We start from the raw sequence: 20006 nt of genomic DNA on the forward strand, positions 1-20006 counted from the left end.
ATGGAGGGAAAGCTCTTTAAAGTAGAATGCCAACTAAAAAATGGAGAAGGAATGTTGGGATTAGGTAATCACCATCACAATGGTATTAGATCAAAACAGAAATAGTCAATGAATGCTAATGGCTGGTGGATGGGTGAAGGTTTGATGAGGAACAGGATATTGGTGAATTATCAGAATAATTCCACCTTGAATCTAGATCAAACACAAAGGGAAAAATAGTGACTTTATTGTGGAGAAACCTGGCAGATACCAAATTGCCCAGGTGATGAAAGTTACACATAATGATGGGTAAGTAAAGCATGCACAGTATCATTTGTGCATATTCTTTGCAAGAATGTGGTTATTTGGAGCATCACATCCAGATTGAGGGTCATCCTAGAGAACAAAAGGCCTGTACTCTTTACAGTCAAGGGCATGAAAGATGGGGGAAGGCCTAAAGAACTATTCCAGATTGAAGGGGACTGAAGAGATCTGATAACTAAATGCAATATATGTTCTCTGATAGGATCCTGAATCTGGATCAAGTAAAGTTTGAATGTGTTTGTGGATTGGCGCTGCATTTTATCAATGCTGATATCCTATTGGGAGGGTTATATGACTCTAATGTATCAAAATATCCTTGGTTTGGCATGTATGCACTGGAGTATTTAGGAGAGAATGAGGAATCATGTCATAAAAAGATACATACATCTTTTCCGTAGGCCTGAAACTATTTTTATTTTTAAAATTTATTGTTTAATTTACATCTAAGTTAGTTAGCATATGGTGCAACAATGATTTTGGGAGTAGATTCCTTAATGCCCCTTACCCATTTAGCCCATCCCCCCTCCCACAACCCCTCCAATAACTCTCTGTTTGTTCTCCATATTTAAGTCTTTTATGTTTTTGTCCCCCTCCCTGTTTTTATATTGTTTCCCTTCCCTTATGTTCATATATATATGTATACACACACACACACACACACACACACACACACACACACACACATATATACCACATCTTCTTTATCCATTCATCTGTTGATGTACATTTGGGCTCTTTCCATACTTTGGCTACTGTCAATAGTGCTGCTATAAACATTGGGTGTGCGTGTGCCCCTTTGAAACAGCACACCTGTATCCCTTGGGTAAATACCGAGTAGGGCAATTGCTGGGTCGTAGGGTAGTTCTATTTTTAATGTTCTGAGGAACCTCCATACTGTTTTCCAGAGTGGCTGCACCAGTTTGCATTCCCACCAGCAATGCAAAAGGGTTCCTCTTTCTCCACATCCTCGCCAACATCTGTTGTTGCTGAGTTGTTCATGTTAGCCATTCTGACAGGTGTGAGGTGGTATCTCATTGTGGTTTCGATTCGTATTTCTCTGATGATGAGTGATGTTGAGCATGTTTTCGTGTGTCAGTTGACCATCTGGATGTCTTCTTTGGAGAAGTGTGTATTCATGTCTTTTGCCGATTTCTTCACTGGATTATTTGGTTTTTTTTGGGTGTTGAGTTTGGTAAGTTCTTTATAGATTTTGGATACTAACCCTTTATCCAATATGTCATTTGCAAATATCTTCTCCCATTCTGTCGGCTGCCTTTTAGTTTTGCTGATTGTTTTTCCTTGCTCTGCATAGGCTTTTTATTTTGATGAGGTCCCAATAGTTCATTTTTGCTTTTGTTTCCCTTGCCTCTGGAGACGTGTTGAGTAAGAAGTTGCTGCAGCCGAGGTCAGAGAGGTTTTTGCCTGCTTTCTCCTCGAGGATTTTGATGGCTTCCTGTCTTACATTGAGGTCGTTCATCCATTTTGAGTTTACTTTTGTGTATGGTGTAAGAAAGTGGTCCAGGTTCATTTTTCTGCATGTCGCTGTCCAGTTTTCCCAGCATCACTTGCTGAAGAAACTGTCTTTATTCCATTGGATATTCTTTCCTGCTTTGTCAAAGATTAGTTGGCCATACGTTTGTGGGTCCATTTCTGGGTTCTCTATTCTGTTCCATTGATCTGTGTGTTTTTGTGCCAGTAACATACTGTCTTGATGATTTCAGCTTTGTAATAATAGGTCTTGAAGTCTGGGGGTGTGATGCCTCCAGCTTAGGTTTTCTTTTTCAAGATTGCTTTGGTTATCCGGGGTCTTTTCTGGTTCCATACAAATTTTAGGGTTGGTTGTTCTAGCTCTGTGAAGAATGCTGCTGTTATTTTGATAGGTATTGCATTGAATATGTACATTGCTTTGGGTAATATGGACATTATTATTTTATTTATCTATTTATTTATTTGTTTGTTTGTTTTTAACGTTTATTTATTTTTGAGACAAAGAGAGACAGAGCATGAACGGGGGAAGGTCAGAGAGAGAGAGAGAGACACAGAATTCGAAACAGGCTCCAGGCTCTGAGCTGTCAGCACAGAGCCCAACGTGGGGCTTGAACTCACGAACTACGAGATCATGACCTGAGCTGAAGTCGGACGCTTAACCGACTGAGCCACCCAGATGCCCCTATTATTATTTTTTAAACATTCACCTTTGAAAGGCAGACAAAGCACAAGTGGGGGAAGGACAGAGAGAGAGGGAGACACAAGACCTGAAGCAGGTTCCAGGCTCTGAGCTCTCAGCACAGAGTCCAATGCGGGGCTTGAACCCGTGAACTGTGAGATCATGACCTGAGCCGAAGTTGGATGCTCAACGGACTGAGCCACCCAGGTGCCCCTGGGTAGTATCAACATTTTAACGATGTTCTTCCAGTCCAGGAGCGTGGAATATTTTTCCACTTTTTTGTGTCTTCTTCAGTTTCTTTCATAAGCTTTCTATAGTTTTCATGTATAGATTTTTCACCTCTTCTGGTTAGGTTTATTCCTAGGGAAACTATTTTATTTTATTAAAAAAATTTTTTTTAACATTTATTTATTTTTGAGACAGAGACAGAGCATGAACGGGGGAGGGGCAGAGAGAGAGGGAGACACAGAATCAGAAGCAGGCTCCAGGCTCTGAGCCATCAGCCCAGAGCCCGACGCGGGGCTCGAACCCACGGACCGCGATATCGTGACCTGAGCTGAAGTCGGACGCTCAACCGACTGAGCCACCCAGGCGCCCCTACGGAAACTATTTTAAAATAAAAATAAGAAACTATATATTTTTCTGGTTATAAATTTAATCTTTCTAACTCCCTTGTTTCTGTATTTACAGAATACTACATTTGCTATACCTGTAGAGAGATTCACTTAGTAAATATTTATTGGTTGAATATTTTATCAAGAATTTAAGAATTATATATTTTTTAATAGGGATAATAAATACATTTTTAACTTTGTCTTTCAGAAAGCTGAAGTTGATGGTAGTTTAAGTGATAGCCACGTGTCTCCTCCAGCCAAACGCACTTTGAAACAACCTGATTCTGTTTGCAAAGACAAATCAAAATCACGAAGTACTGGTCAGAGAGAGGAATGGAATATATCAACTGGACAGGCCAGGTGAGAAGTGAGAACTCACCCGTTGGTTTTTCATGAATTATTTGATATGATTTAGAGCTCATATCAATGCTAATTTTCTTAAATTATAAAGCCACTAGTGTCTTGAAATACTTATAAATTATTTATTTTATAATTTTTTTATGTTTTAATTTTCTCTAAATATGACATAAAACATATTTTATAAAAATCTATAGTATTTCATAGAAACCATTATTTCTAAATCTAAAATGGTAAGAAATTTGATAGGTCTTAAATATGCATACATATTTATACTGAAAGTTTAAAGACATTTGATTAGAATTATATTTTTATTTGAATGTAAAGTAAAATCTCTCTTTTCTAAAATTATGAAATATTACATTTGAATTGGTATGCCAAAATGTAGTAAAATCAAAATTAATTTTTAAAGAAATCTTTTCATTTGTCCGTTTTCAACTTAAATTTACTTTGTGTCTGGTTCATTATGTATCAGGATAACTTATTTTTACACACTTACCAAAGTAAATAGCAATAATTTGTTGTAGATAGGATAGGTACACACACAGAAAAGATTTAAACATTGAACTCTTAATTCTTAGCTTCTCTTTTCTCCAGTCTTTGATGTAGAAGTGTTGATGATGTGTGGACTACAGACAAAAGTAAAAAGGAAATCCTTTGGTTTCTTTCCTCCTTCAAATACCTAAAAATTATTTGATTTTATGTTTGTAGGTAAATTCTGGATGCTGTTACTCTTTAATGAAAAAAAATCTTTGGTGTTTTATAGACTTTCATAGGCAGTGTATATACTGGTCCCTAAAGAGTCTGTATCTATTTCAATATATTTCAGAAGATGGACCACTTTAAGTTTTTTATTTGCGTTGTCTGGGAGCTAAGTAGAAAAATCTTGAATCAGAGCCTGTTGATTTTTTTTTTCTTTTCTGATATTCATCTGTGAGATAAAACAGATCCAGGTCGCTATAATGATGTTACTAAAATGAGTACTGCCCTTTAATTACACTTCTAGACTTGATCTACCTGTTGTAATCTGTATCCTATATCTATTAAATGAGTGAATCAGGCTTCTTTTTCTGGATAAATGTTTCTTAAAAATGTTCTTTTAGTGTTCAAGTTTGACCTTTAACTGTAAGATAATTTTAACAGTTTGTGTATATAGCACATTAGATTTTCTACATCTTAGCCACTCTGAAGGCCTTTATGTAAATTGATCTTGATCATGTCTTTTGTTTAAAAAAAAAAAAAAGTCCTCACTCATTTTGGGGAGAGAATTTTGCTTCCATTTAGGTACCTCAGTATGATACTCCTTTTTAAAACAATACTAAGTATATCTTGAATAAAAAACTTAAGAAAGAATGAATACCAACAGAATTTATTACTTATATTTTGGCAGAATAGCAATTTAAAAGTTTTTTTCAGTTAAATTTTCATCTAGAAATGTAAGTGCTACAGGGTTAGAATATCTTGGTATTTCTTGTTTAAAAAAATTAAAAAAATTTTTTTTCACATTTATTTTATTATTGAGAGACAGAGTGAGACAGAGCATGAGCATGGGAGGGGCAAAGAGAGGAGGAGATACAGAACTTGAAGCAGGCTTCAGGCTCTGAGCTGTCCGCACAGAACCTGATGCGGGGCTCGAACCCACCAACTGTGAGATCATGACCTGAGCTGAAGTCAAACGCCCAACCGACTGAGCCACACAGACGCCCCTAAAAAAATTTTTTTTAATGTTTATTTATTTATTTTTTTTTGAGAGAAAGAGACAGAGTGTGAGTGGGAGAGAGGCAGAGAGAGAAGGAGACACAGAATCCACAGCAGGCTCCAGGCTCTAAGCTGTCAGCACAGAGCCTGATGTGGGGCTTGAACTCATGAGTGGTGAGATCATGACCTGAGCTGAAGTCGAACGCTTAACCGACTGAGGCACCCAGGCGCCCCTATTTCGGTGTTTCAGATGACCCAAATAGAAAATGCTGTTTGACCTATTAGCTTCAACAGAACTGAATTTTAAGGAAACCTTGTAAATACTTTAGATTTTGAGATAGTGTAAATATGAAAATCAGGATTTATTTGAAGGATTGTATTTGTTTTTATGTCATGAGCCTAAGAATCCTGATTCCTTTATTTTGATAATCTATCATGAGCACCTAAAGTAAAATTATTAAAGTTCTTTCAAAAAAACTGTGCTAAAAATATAATTCATTTGGGGGAAAAGTGAATATATATAAGAATTAGTCTTAACCATGAAAAATAATGAATCCTAAAGGACTTTGTAATGACTACTAAATTAAAAAAATATATATATTTTTAATGTTTATTCACTTTTTTGAGAGACGGAGACAGAGTGAGCAGGGCAGGGGCAGAGAGAGAGGGAGACACAGACTCTGAAGCAGGCTCCAGGCTCAAGCTGTCAGCACAGAGCCTGATGCGGGGCTCGAACTCACGAACCATAAGGTCATGACCCGAGCCGAAGTCGCACGCTCAACCGACTGAGCCACCCAGGCGCCCTTGACTACTAAATTTTTAAAAGAAATTACTGTGGGGGCACCTGGGTGGCTCAGTCGGTTGAGCGTCCAACTGTGGCTCAGGTCATGATCTCGCGGTTCGTGGGTTTGAGCCTCACATCGGGCTCTGTGCTGACAGCTCAGAGTCTGGAACCTGCTTAGGATTCTGTTTCCCTCTCTCTGTCTGCCTCTCCCCAGCTCACACTCTGTCTGTCTACCTATCTCTCAAAAGTAAACATTAAAAAAAAAAAAAAAGAAATTACTGTTGATTGGCAGAACAATTTTTATTTATTTAAAAATGTGTTTGTTTATTTAATTTATTTATTTACTGAGAAAGAGAGAGAGTGGAGGAGGGGTGGAGAGAGAGGGAGAGAGAGAATACCAAATGAGCTCTCCTGACAGCACAGAGTCTGACGTGTGGCTCGATCCCATGAACTGTGAGATCATGACCTGAGCCAAAATCAAGAGTCAGATGCCTAACCGACTGAACCACCCAGGTGCTCCAGGAGCTTTCATTTAAACAGTGAACTCACCTAGGTACATTTTAAGCGATTAACTTTTGGGAACTTTGATTCATGGGGCTTTTTAGGCTTATGTATTATTATACAGGAAGGCCAACTCTTAAAATTCTAGTGTTCTCTTCATATCCAGATATTTAATATTCTGTCTCTTTCTTGTTTTTCATTTTTATAAAAAGAAATGGTAATGGAAAAATGATAATCTATGATTGTAAGATAATTGGATTGATTGAAGAATAAGTTTTTATTTTTCCTTTTTAAAACAGATTTCATTAGCAATGAAGTAAAAGCCAAGTAAGCATTGTCTTCTTCAGAGGGACAAAAAGGCTTATTGTACTTTTTTTTCCCAGTGATGTTACTGTTCAGAAAGTTTTAGGTTTCTTTTGTAGAATTATTTCAAGGTTAGCATCTTATTTTTTTTGGATAATTTAAATATGTAAGATTTCAGTCGTTTGGTTTTTGCATATGCTAAAATTCATTTTGAGCCCGCACTTGTAAGTAAACTCATCATACTGAGTTAGTATTATGTTAGGTTCGAGGTCAAAGTAGATTTATGACGTAGTAAAATTGACTTTTCTGTGTGGTTTTAAGTGAGTTCCCGAGAATTTGACATGTATAATCTTCTAAGGAAAGACCTGTTAATATACCAATTTCATTACTTTATAGTGTACTTTGTATACAAAGGTACTAAAAATGAAATACTTTGAAGAGGTGTAGTATATTAGAACAAGGTAGTTTTGTTTTTTTCTGGGGGAAAGGAGGGCTGGAGTGTTTTTGTTTTTGACAGTATGTGTACATGTAACAGCTTGAGTTTTTGTGTATATCCTTTAATCATCTGATCCATGACCTTTATTAGGCAGGGGCATTTATCATTAACATTTAATATTTAACATTTAAAATTGAACATGAAAAGTGCTGGAGTAACCAAAAACAGAATATTTTTGTTAAGAAAATGTGTACAAACGGGAGCGGGAGATACAGGCGTCCACTTATGGAATGGATAAGTCATGGGGATAGAAGGCACAGCATAGAGAATAGCGTCAGTGGTGTTGTAGTGGTGTTGTGTGGTGAGATGGTAGCTACACTAGTAATGAGCACAGCATAACGTATAGACTTGTCCAATCACTATGTTATGCACCTAAAACTAATATAATATTGTGTATCAAGTATACTTCCATTAAAAGAGAATTTTGTGCAAACCATACAGAAGATCATGTATTTGTTTTTTTCTGAATGTCCTTTCCATTTTTCTTAATTTTTGAAAATAATAGTTGTTGGGTATTTTAGAAATATCTTAGTTTACATTGACGCTTCTTTTATTATGTAGCAATTTAGTTTTTGTTTTCACAAAGCATACTGTGAATTTTTTAAGTCTTGATGTTTTGATGATCATTTAAGTATCTTCCTGCTGAATTAACATTTCTTTTCCTCCACCCAAAAGGGAGAATTGTACAGTGACTGTTTTGAGAAATTAGCTAAGTTTTCATTTGGTGGGTTAGAATGTGAATTAAATATATTGGAGAAATTATTAAATAGTTTTGGTGTTCAAAGACTTTTTTCTTCTTACAGTCTATTGTTTGAATGAATTTGTCACTGTTTGAATTTTATTTTGTTAACCAAAACCAATAATAAATGTCTGTAACCATTGCTGCTTATAATATCAGTTAACTTTATACTACATGTTAAACTTAAGCTTCTTCTTTGGACTTTATAGAGTTGAAGACAGAGTAAGTTCAATTTTTAATCTGTTATTAAAGCTTTTCTTGTAATGAAATGATGCTTAGCTAGTATATTTTATTAATTGGTGCATTACCAATCTTAGAGTAAAAAAAGATGTTGTCTTTAGTATTAAAAAGTAATATTGCTGACATTTTAAAGATTAAAATGATTCCACCAATATTACGTTTCTTGCTTCTTTAAATGAATGTTGATGTGTTTGCATATTAAATATAATTGTGTTCTAGGTTAACTTCTCAGCCTGGTGCTACATTACCAAACGGACATAGTAGCTTATGTGAGTATTCTGTTATGAAATGGTTAGTATTGAAATTCTTACTAATGTTATTAGAGTAAGTGTTAAAGTGGGGTAAAACAGTGATTTACTAGAATGTTCAGCATATCGTTGGAAATGACTGGATTTCAGTCATAGCGAATACTTATGTAATTGTTAAACATTGAGAAATCAGTACAAATGAAATAATTTAAATTATTATGATGGGTTATAAACAGTTATCAAAAGTTTAGATTATTGGAGATTAAAACTATTTAAGAGGTTATATTGAATTTTTTGTAGTCTTTTAAAAGTAATTTTTGATGTATTTTTTCTTTTTTTCTTTTTATACTCTGTACTTTGAAATGTAAATCTCTCTCTTCTTGTAGCCCTTCGAAGCCATCCCCTTCGAGGGGAAAAGAAGGGAGATGGGGACCTTTCTTGTATAAATGGTGACATGGAAGTCAGAAAAAGTTGTCGTTCCAGGAAAAACAGATTCGAAAGCGTGAACCAGAGTTTGTTATTTGATCAACTAGTAAATAGGTATGAATGCTTAAACAGTAAGCAGTTTCATTTAATTAATTTATTCACTTGATTTTTCAGATTTCAGAATTTCAAAATCAAATTTCAGATTTAAAAAAACCATTGATTTTTAAGCTTGTTATGTTTTTTTTTTTTGGTTTTTTTTTGTTTTTTTTTTTTGTTTTTTAAATTTTTCAACGTTTATTTATTTTTGGGACAGAGAGAGACAGAGCATGAACGGGGGAGGGGCAGAGAGAGAGGGAGACACAGAATGGGAAACAGGCTCCAGGCTCCGAGCCATCAGCCCAGAGCCCGACGCGGGGCTCGAACTCCCGGACCGCGAGATCGTGACCTGGCTGAAGTCGGACGCTTAACCGACTGCGCCACCCAGGCGCCCCTAAGCTTGTTATGTTTTAAAAAATAAGCAGTGACTTAGCGATAAATGTAATTATTTTATTTAAAAAAAATTTTTTTTTTTCAACGTTTATTTATTCTTGGGACAGAGAGAGACAGAGCATGAATGGGGGAGGGGCAGAGAGAGAGGGAGACACAGAATCAGAAACAGGCTCCAGGCTCTGAACCATCAGCCCAGAGCCTGACGCGGGGCTCGAACTCATGGACCGCGAGATCGTGACCTGGCTGAAGTCAGACGCTTAACCGACTGCGCCACCCAGGCGCCCCAGTTATTTTAAAACTTACTTTGAATTAGCAGTGATTAGCAGTTATTATCAGTTTCTAGTCAGTTTATTAGTTTTAGTAGTTTATGTAATAGCTAAATTTTTCTCCTCCTTTTTAAGCTCTTGTGTGTAAATAGTATAGAAAATAATTTTATTCTGTCTTCACTGTTCTAGTCCTTTATTATTTGTTCATTAACAATTTGTTTTTGACAATTTTTAAGCAACATTAGGTTCCATTATTGATATGTAGTAAGTATAGTTTTGCTTAGTCAAGATTTTGAATTAAAGGTTTTTTGAGACTGGGTATATGGGATATAGCTAGTGAATGAGCCTAGTCGATTGCTCAGTATCTACATGCAATGAAATTTTTCTTCTCAGATGATAAATTATCCTACTTAATCCTTGCAGTGGCCTTGAGAGGGCAGGTCAGTACCATCCCATTTTAGAAGAAAAATTATATTCTATAGTGGTAATGTCAAGTTTGAGTATTAGTTATTATTTGTTAAGTACTTAGATCATTATCTAGACACATAGTAAGTACTATATAAATGTGTTTAAAAGGTAAAATGTGGTAATGCCAGCCTGTATTTCATGGAGGTCAGTGTTCTCTAATTTTTAAAAAATAACTGTTCGGTTAACCTTATGTTGGCTTTAAACTTTTTACAGATTGTTTATCCTATAAATTTTCTTAACACCATCTTCAAATAAAAAGATTGAATTATTATTATTATTTTCATTGCCTTGGATCTAGTAGTTATTTATAGTGGCACTGTGGAGTTAAATATTTGGAGTATTATGAACAAAAGTTCTATTTTGTAAGTTTTAAATATATTAAGGTAGAAGATGTTCTGGATTTTTAGGGGGGACATTATCTTCTGATGGCTGCTGATTCAGAAAGATGTTTAATTAGGATGCTATCTACAGTTACATATCAGAGATAATTAAATTATGCTTTGATGAAGAGTGCTCTTTCATGTGTATGCCACATGTGGTCTCACAATTGTCTAAATCCTAGTTTTATTATGTGATTGTAGTACTGCTGAAGCTGTACTACAGGAAATGGACAACATTAACATCAGACGGAATCGTCGGTCAGGAGAAGTAGAACGACTTAGAATGTGGACAGATACAGAATTTGTGAGTATATTTACTTTAACAACCTTTGCAAATATTTTTTATTTTGGTTGAGGGATTCAGACGGAGAGTGAGCAGCACTGGATTTTCTTAAATTAACAGAATTGTTCTTTTTCTTTGGTTCCTCTTTAGTTTGGGATTTTATGTTTTCTTCTTCTATCCTTAACTGTATTTGCTGCAACCTTTCCCAAAAGATTCCCTATACTTTTGCCAGAACAGTTATCTTAGAGTATGGCTCTGATTCTGTTACTTTTCTTTTTTTTTTTTTTTTTTTTCTTTTTTTTTAGTTAAGTTTATTTATTTTGAGAGAGAGAGAGAAGGAGAGAAAGAATCCCAAGCAGGCTCCATGTTGTCAGCACAGAGCCTGATGCGGGACTTGAACCCACGAACTGTGAGATCATGACCTGAGCCAAAGTCGGACACTCAACCGACTGAGCCACCCGGGCGCCCCTGATTCTGTTCCTTTTCTGATCTGAACCTTTGATGTTCTTTTTATTGTGTACTGAATTAATTAGAAATACCTTGACCTTCATAATCAGGATTCAACTTTATCTTTTCACACACTATTGCCCAAGTGTAAACAAATAATTCTTCCTTTATCTTTTACTTCTGGTAATACTTTTGGTTAGGGACTGCTGTAGTCCTACCTTTGTTTCATGGTTCATCTCAAATGCTGCCTCCCTTCCCGTTAGCAACAAGAGGATCATCTCTCTGAATTCTAGAGTACGTTGTACCTTTTTTGTTTTTAAAACATTTTTTAAAAGTCTTTTTAAATTTTTTTAATGTTTATTTATTTTTATTTTTTTTTTATTAAAAAAATTTTTTTTTCAACGTTTATTTATTTTTGGGACAGAGAGAGACAGAGCATGAACGGGGGAGGGGCAGAGAGAGAGGGAGACACAGAATCGGAAACAGGTTCCAGGCTCCGAGCCATCAGCCCAGAGCCTGACGCGGGGCTTGAACTCACAGACCGCGAGATCATGACCTGGCTGAAGTCGGGACGCTTAACCGACTGCGCCACCCAGGCGCCCCTTAATGTTTATTAAAAAAAAAAAATTTTTTTAGTGTTTATTTATTTTTGAGACAGAGACAGAGCGTGAACAGGGGAGGGGCAGAGAGAGAGGGAGACAGAATCCAAAGCAGGCTCCAGGCTCTGAGCTGTCAGCACAGAGCCTGATGTGGGGCTTGAACTCATGAACTGCAAGATCGTGACCTGAGCCGAAGTCAGACGCTTAACCGACTGAGCCACTCAGGAGCCCCTAATGTTTATTTATTTTTGAGACAGAGAGAGACAGAGCACGAGCAGAGGAGGGTAGAGAGAGGGAGACACAGAATCCGAAGCAGGCTCCAGGCTCTGAGCTGTCAGCACAGAGCCCGACGTGGGGTTCGAACTAATGAGCTGTGAGATCGTGACCTGAGCTGAAGTCGGACACCCAACTGACTGAGCCACTCAGGCGCCCCTTAAAGCATTTTTTTTTTTTAATGTTTGTTTATTTTTGAGAGAGAGAGCGTACACAAGGGAGGGGCAGAGAATGAGGGAGAGATTGAATCCCAAGGGATTGAATCTGTGCTGTCAGTGCAGAGCCTGATGCAGGTCTAGAACCCATGAACCGTGAGATCATGACCTGAGCCGAAATCAAGAGTCAGACACTTAACCAATTGAGCCACCCAGGCCCCCCTACTACCTTTCTTATTTTTTAAAAAATATTATTTTGACATTTATTTATTTTTGAGAGAGAGAGTGCAAGCAGGAGAGGGGCAGAGAGGGAGACAGAATCCCAATCAGGCTCCAGGCTCTGAGCTGTCAGCACAGAGCCTGATATGGGGCTTGAACTCAAGAACTGTGAGGTCATGACCTAAGCCGAATATCAAGAATCGGACACTTAACGGACTGAGCCACCCAGGCACTCCTACATTGTACCTTTTTTTTTTTTTTTTTTTATGGCATTTAACTTGTTTTACTTTGTTTTATAGTTACCTGTGACTTATCTTACTCCATCCTACTAGGCTATAATTTGCTTGATTGAGAAAGTGTGTTCATGGCACTGTAGTTTTAAATTTTCAAATATTTTGTAAGTTTGTTTTATTTTTCCTCTTGACCCTTACATTTATTAATTTCAGGAAGCTCCGTTTTTCATGAATCTGTGTCTTGCAAATAGGTGCTCAGTAAATTTCAAGAGTGGTCATATCCCATTAGGTTAATGATATTTATAGCCAGGAATAAATTCCATGTTAATATTTGACAGATTTTTCTCTTTAACAGGAAAACATGGATATGTATTCAAGAGTGAAAAGGCGAAGAAAGTCACTGAGAAGAAATAGTTATGGGATACAAAATCATCATGAAGTGTCTACTGAGGGCGAAGAAGAAGGTTTGTAAAGCACCTTATGAAATACTACAGAGTTCAGGGGGGAGGGAAGAAAATTATATACAAGTAATACACATGTAATATTGCTGAGTGGGTGATTTTTGGCTTTAGAGGTCTGTATTGTGTAATTTGGAATAATTTTTATTTGATTGGCATTCTGAGTTTTCACCTTCATTTGGAAAAACACCTTTACACTATACATCTTTATGTAATTTATCTTTATACATCTTTATGTAATTTATCTTATTTGTAGCTAGCTATTGGTAGCCCTCCAGTGACCTAATCTGGTGACATTTGCCATGAGCTGATTTGTTGTTAGGTGAGGCTTCTTTTGTGTTTCTAATTGGAAGCCCTTATCCACAGTCACCTTCTACCCGTATTCTCTGAATCTCTGATTATTTGGGTCCCAAACTGAGTTATGGACTGAGGAGTCAGTGGTAAAATTTAAAGAAAGAGGGACTGCTAGTTCTAGTGGAGGGAGTGGTACTGCTCTTTTCCAAGGCTTGTCTGGGTTCTGAACTAAAGAACCCCAGCTGAATTTGTGGGGCTGCAGCTAGGAACATGATGAAAGTACATTTGCCCCAAAGATTATAAATCCATGACTAGCACACTATAGGGTTTAATTCTGTAGGTGTTAATCTTCATTGAAATGGATTTTCAGAAGATTTGGTGTATTGTAAATGAAGGATAGTTTTATTTACAAGGAAATCTTACTAGTTCCTACTATGTGTATAGCTTTGATGGACAGGAATGGGTTTATTTCTCAAATTCTCTAATTAATATATTATTAGCAAGTTTTGAAGAGCTGATACTTCTAATGAAGGTGCTTTACTGAGCAAATATTGTTGTTGTTACAGTTAGAGCCTCTATATTGCTTCCTTTGGAAAAATCAGTATAGGCGAGACAGATTTATAATGTGATTTTTGCCTTTTCATTAACTGAACACCTTTATAGAGTTTTCAAAGTAGATCTGCCATGTTTAGAATTTCTTCCCATAATAAATAGTGTGTTATAGTGCAGGTGTTTCTCAAAAAGCAATATTTTTCGAAGGTTTAAAGAGATTTATTTGGGTAGGAGTAATTTAGATAATACTATATTTGGTGATTTTGTCTAGAACTTAATAAGAAAAATATTTATAAACTTAGAATATGCTTTCAGATGTCATGACTAAAATATAAAGTGCTTTGCATTTTAGTATCCTATTTCACTCAGTATCACTAGTGGTTTTATGGTTTTTCCTGTGCTTTAATATGGTTGTGTTATATTGATAATTCCTATGGTTAAAAAGTTAATCACAAAGTGTATTGCATTTGGAGACCATAAACCAGTAAATTTTCATATGACTTAATTAATTTTTCAAAAGATTTTATTTTAAAGTAATCTCTATACCCAATGTGGGGCTTGAACTCAAACCTGAGATCAAGAGTCATAGGCTGTATGACTGAGCCAGCCAGGCACCCCAGACTTTTATTTTAAACTATAAATGGATGTCATATCATAGCTATAGCCAAACCACTTTTTAAAAATAAACTTTTAGATTTATGTATGTTATAATTTATTTTTAAATAAGCTTTTAAGATTTATGTATATTATAATTTATTTTTAAGTGTATAGTTAGGTGAATTATAAAGTGATCACTTATGTCAAGAAATAAACGTATTAACACCCCAGAAATCTGCTTCATGCTCCCTCCCAATTCCTACCTGCATTTTCCTACCAAAATAGAACTAATTTGTGTTTATCTCTTGTCAGCAGGCCTAACAAACCATTGTATTGCCAACAAAAATTGCTCTTGCTGTAACATTAGTAATTATCTTGTAAGCATATTTTTTTGAACTACCGAGTGGTATTTGAATACTAACATTCACTGGTGGATAACTGGGCATTAAAATGAAGTTTGCTCTAGTAAAATTTTGATTTGTCTTCTATTATACCTTTGTATGACCAAAGAGATTGAAAGATCATAAGAATACCTAGGTTATTTAGCAGAGAACTGTATTATTTGTTGGAAAGGCTTTTTTTTTTTTTTTTCATCTATCTAGGTTGGTTTTTAATTGTAGTGATACATGCTGTATCATAAAATGTTGACACATTTAAATGTTACCTGTGCAGAAAGAGTAAAAGATAAAATGTAAATATTCAGTTCTAGAGTGAACCATTCCTTGTGGGTTAAAACAGTTCTTCTTTTCTTTTGTGTGGGGGAAACTAGAATCTCAAGAGGAGGATGGAGACATAGAAGTTGAGGAGGCAGAAGGAGAAGAAAATGATAGACCATACAATTTGAGACAAAGAAAAACAGTGGATAGATACCAAGCACCTCCAATAGGTAAGAAATGCTGAATAACTTTGTTTCTTTTTTTATTTTTTTTTAATGTTTATTTATTTTTGAGACAGAGAAAGACAGAGCATGAATGGGGGAGGGTCAGAGAGAGGGAGACACAGAATCTGAAGCAGGCTCCAGGCTCCGAGATGTCAGCCCAGAGCCCGACACAGGGCTTGAACTCATGGACTGTGAGATCATGACCTGAGCCGAAGTCGGACCCCAACCGACTGAGCCACCCAGGCGCCCCTGAATAACTTCGTTTTGTAGTTGAGTAGCTTATTCTGTACCACCCCTTCAAAAATATAAGTGTTGTGGAGTTTAAAGTTTTTATTTATTTATTTATTTGTTTATTTAATACTCTTTATTTGTTTTTTTTAAGTTTATTTATTTTGAGAGAGAGAGAAAGTGTGAGTAGGGGAGAGGCAGAGAGAAAATCCCAAGAGGGTCCTCACTTGCAGTGCGGAGCTCAACGTGGGGCTTGATGTGGGGCTTGATGCAGGGCTCGAACTCATGAACCTCGAGATCATGACCCAAGCTGAAGTTGGGTGCTTAACTGACTGAGCCACCTAGGTGCCCCAATTCACTGGTTTTGAGTTTATTTACAGGGATTATGCAGTCATCACCACTGTTTAATTCTAGAATATTTTTGTACTTCTACACTTTCATCCCCCCAGCCCCCGGCAACCATTAATGTACTTTCTGTCTATAGATTTGCTTTTTTTGTGACCTTTTGTGTCTAGCTTCTTTCGCTTAGCATAATGTATTTAAGGAAGGACTGAGATATTTGTATGAGATACTCAAACTCTTATGCTCTAAAACGATGTTGGATTCTCTGGAAGGAGTGAATCAGAGTTACTATGGCAGCCCTCTAGTACATGCAGCCTAGGTATGCAGACATTACTCCAGTTAGGAGCCATTATCACAGATAGCCTTGTTAATAATGGGGGAGATGTGTAAAGACAGAAAAAAGATTCTGAATCATTTCTTTTTAGATTAAAAAAAATATTGAGGTGTGAATGAAATACAGTTTACTGCAGTTGCACATACTTAACATGTAGTTTGACAAGTTGGAAATACCTTAGATATATACCTATGAAACTATCATTACCATCAAGGTAGTGAACATGTTTATCAGCCCCGAAAATATCTTTCTGCCTGTTTGTAATCTCCTTCTAACCTTCTTACGCCATCCGCATCCCAATCCTGAGGCAGTCACTGATCTGATTTGCTTTCTATAACCATAGATTAGTTTACACTCTTTTGAATTTTATGTACAATATACTCTTTATTGTTTTTCTTTCACTCACCATAATTTTAAGACTCATGCATGTTGTTGAATATAACAATGTGTTTCTTCTTGTACAGAGTAGCTTTCCATTGTATGGACATATCATAATTTGTTTATACATTCATTTGTGGGTAGATATTTGGATTATTGACATTTCTAATATTTAGTTATTATAAATAAGTTGTGAACATTCACGTGCAAGTCTTTGGGCATATTTTTTCATTTTTCTTATAAACACTGAGGAGTGGAAAGCTGGGTTTTGTGATTAGGGTATGTTTAATATGCTAAGAAATTGCCAAACTGTTTTCCAAAGTGATTGTACCACTTAGATTCTCCCTGAGAGTGTATGGGAGCCCAGTTGCACCATTCTCTTGCCAACACTTGCTACAGTCAACTTTTTGAAATTAATTTTAACACATAGTTATTGTAGTTTTAATTTACATTTCCTCAATGACACTGAGCATCTTATGTGCTGATTTGCCAGTGTTATCTCTGGTGAAGTGTCTTTTCAAATCTCTTGCCCGCTTTTTCCAATTGAGTTGTTTATTTTCTTAATATGGAGTTTTTTGAGAGTTCATTATGTATTCTGGGTATCAGTCCTTTATCAGATATGTGATTTGCAAATATTTTGTCCGTCTGCAGCTTATTTCTTTTATTTTCTTTTGTTTTCTTATTTCTTTCACTTATTTTCTTAGTGTCTTTCAAAGAGTAGAATTTGTAATTTTGATGAACTCCTATTTATTAATTTTTTTAATGGATTATGCTTTTGGTGTGGTAACCAAAAAAAAATCTTTGTTTAACCAAAAGTCACAAATACTTAATTTAACATCTTTTTAGAGTGTTTACTTGCAACTTAAGGTATCCACAAAGTTTTTATTTTTGTTGTGCTCCTTCTAGATAGTATTTGGAACTTGAACACCTGTGACTAGCTTCCATTCAGAAAGTTAACAGAAGTAACTTCTACTCCTTTGATAACATCAGTTTGTCAATTTGTTATTAGTTATTTCTGTGTTGTCCTTTTTTATTTTCTTTTAGTCCCAGCTCATCAAAAAAAGAGAGAAAACACGCTGTTTGATATTCACAGATCTCCAGCAAGAAGAAGCCATATCAGGTATGTTTTGTTGGTTTTCAAAAGGAGGAAATAATCATATCTGTCATTTAGATATATCCTTTAAATAATATATAACAAAATTTCTCATAATTAGAATATAGGTATTGATAGTGTTAATAATGCCAATGAGGGACTAAATGGTTTCTTTCTTTTCTTTGCTTTTCTTTGCTTCTCTTTCTTTGCTTTTTTTCCTTTAAATGTTTATTTATTTATTTTTGAGAGAGACAGAGAGAGAGTGAGCTGGGGAGGGATAGAGAGAGAGGGAGACACAGAATCCGAAGCAGGCTCCAGGCTCCAAGCTGTCAGCACAGAGCCCGATGCCGGGTCCAAACTCACGAACTGTGAGATCATGACCTGAGCTGAAGTTGGATGCTCAACTGACTGAGCCGCCCAGGTGCCCCAATATCTTTCTTTTTTTAATTAGTGACTAGTAGTTATTATGCTACATGTGACTATTTTCTTCCTGGTTCAGTTTGCCTGGAATAGTTACTGTTTTAACAATTATGTTCCCTAATGCTACATAGCTCTCTGCTCTCTTGGTAGAGTTGAATCTAAACCACTCACATTGCTTTCATTTGAAACACTGGTTCAGTTAGTCTTTCCTTTTTCCCCCCTTTTGCCCTTTCTTTTATATATAGATACAAAGGACACTGGTTTTGAAACTGTCTTATCTATTATGTTTTCTGAAAAGGTAGTATACTCATGGAATATACAATTAATAAAAATTTTAAAATAGATATGAAGAGCTTCTTTTTTTCTAGTAGTCTCTCACTCTCCCATAGTAACATGTTCATATACATGTATGTGTACTTACACATTGTTAGCCCTTCTTTTTACACAACATATATTGTGCACATTGTCTTATACCTTGTTTTTTTTCACTTAATTCATTTTAACTGTCTTTTCATTTCTGTATAGTGAAATTTCACATTTATGTTTATAGTTACCTATTACATTTATAGATATACTCTAATATTTAAATTAGTCCTTTATTGAGAGATGTGGTGGTCTTTGTTATTACAAAATATGACATAATGAATAGCCTTGCACAATCTTCATTTTACATGTTTACAAATGTATTTGTAGGATAAATTCACAGAAGTTGGATCTCAGAGTTAAAGGGAATAGGAGATTGTAACTTTGATTAGTTTGCAAGCCACCAAGTAGTTTATGAAAGGGCCTATTTTCCCATGTTTCTACAAACAAAATGTATTTTTAAACTTTAGCATTTTTGCCAGTCTGAGAGTTGAAAAGGAGATCTTGGTTTATTTAAAATTTCTGTATCTCTTATCAGAGCATTTTTTCATATGTTTAAAAGCCATTTGTTTTTCCTTTTTTTGAAACGTGTACAAAGTTTACCTATTTTTCTAATAGATTGTTTTTCTTTTATCTACTTTAAGTAGTTTTTTTACATCCTGAAGAGATTAGTCCTTTGTCATAAATTGCCAGTGTTTTTCCTTGGTTCAGACTTTGTCTTTTTTTGACATTGTTTTCAGTTGTCTTTACCAAGAGGTTTCTATTTTTATGTAGTCAAATTTATCAAACTATTTTTTTAAGGCTTTTAGATTTTATTTTATTTTATTAAAAAAACATTTTTGAAAGAGAGCGGGCATGCATGAGCGGAGAAGAGGCAGAGAGGAAGATAGAGAATTTCAACCAGGCTCCATGTCGTCAGTGCAGAGTCTGACGTGGGGCTCAAACTCATGAACTGTGAGATCATGACGTGAGCAGAAATCAAGAGTCAGACGCTTAACCTGCTGAACTACCCAGGTGCCGCTAGATTCAAATCATAGTTGGAAAAACCTACCCAAATCCAAAGTTTTCAAGGAGTTCATCTTTGTTTATTTTTATGGTATCATTTTTTTCACAGTCTTATTTATTTATTTATTTATTTATTTATTTATTTATTTATAAATAATATGAAATTTATTGTCAAATTGGTTTCCATACAACACCCAGTGCTCATCCCAACAGGTGCCCTCCTCAATACCCATCACCCACCCTCCCCTCCCTCCCACCCCCCATCAACCCTCAGTTTATTCTGTTATTAAGAGTCTCTTATGGTTTGGCTCCCTCTCTCTCTAACTTTTTTTTTTCATTCCCCTCTCCCATGGTCTTCTGTTAAGTTTCTCAGG

General features: G+C 35.7%; 1 protein-coding gene across 3 annotated transcripts in view; it reads left to right on the forward strand.

Annotated features, from left to right (window-relative positions):
- Nucleotides 1–20006, forward strand: part of ATAD2B (ATPase family AAA domain containing 2B) — a 167452-nt gene that overhangs the window by 19032 nt on the left and 128414 nt on the right. For all 3 annotated transcript variants that reach the window (XM_047852433.1, XM_047852434.1, XM_047852435.1), the window contains exons 2-8: nt 3293–3444; nt 8422–8471; nt 8837–8990; nt 10681–10783; nt 13044–13152; nt 15359–15475; nt 17796–17871. In XM_047852433.1, coding sequence (XP_047708389.1) covers nt 3293–3444; nt 8422–8471; nt 8837–8990; nt 10681–10783; nt 13044–13152; nt 15359–15475; nt 17796–17871 — 761 coding nt within the window. The remainder of the gene's footprint in view (nt 1–3292; nt 3445–8421; nt 8472–8836; nt 8991–10680; nt 10784–13043; nt 13153–15358; nt 15476–17795; nt 17872–20006) is intronic.

The sequence above is a fragment of the Prionailurus viverrinus genome, chromosome A3, assembly GCF_022837055.1.
Source record: "Prionailurus viverrinus isolate Anna chromosome A3, UM_Priviv_1.0, whole genome shotgun sequence".
NCBI lineage: Eukaryota > Metazoa > Chordata > Mammalia > Carnivora > Felidae > Prionailurus > Prionailurus viverrinus.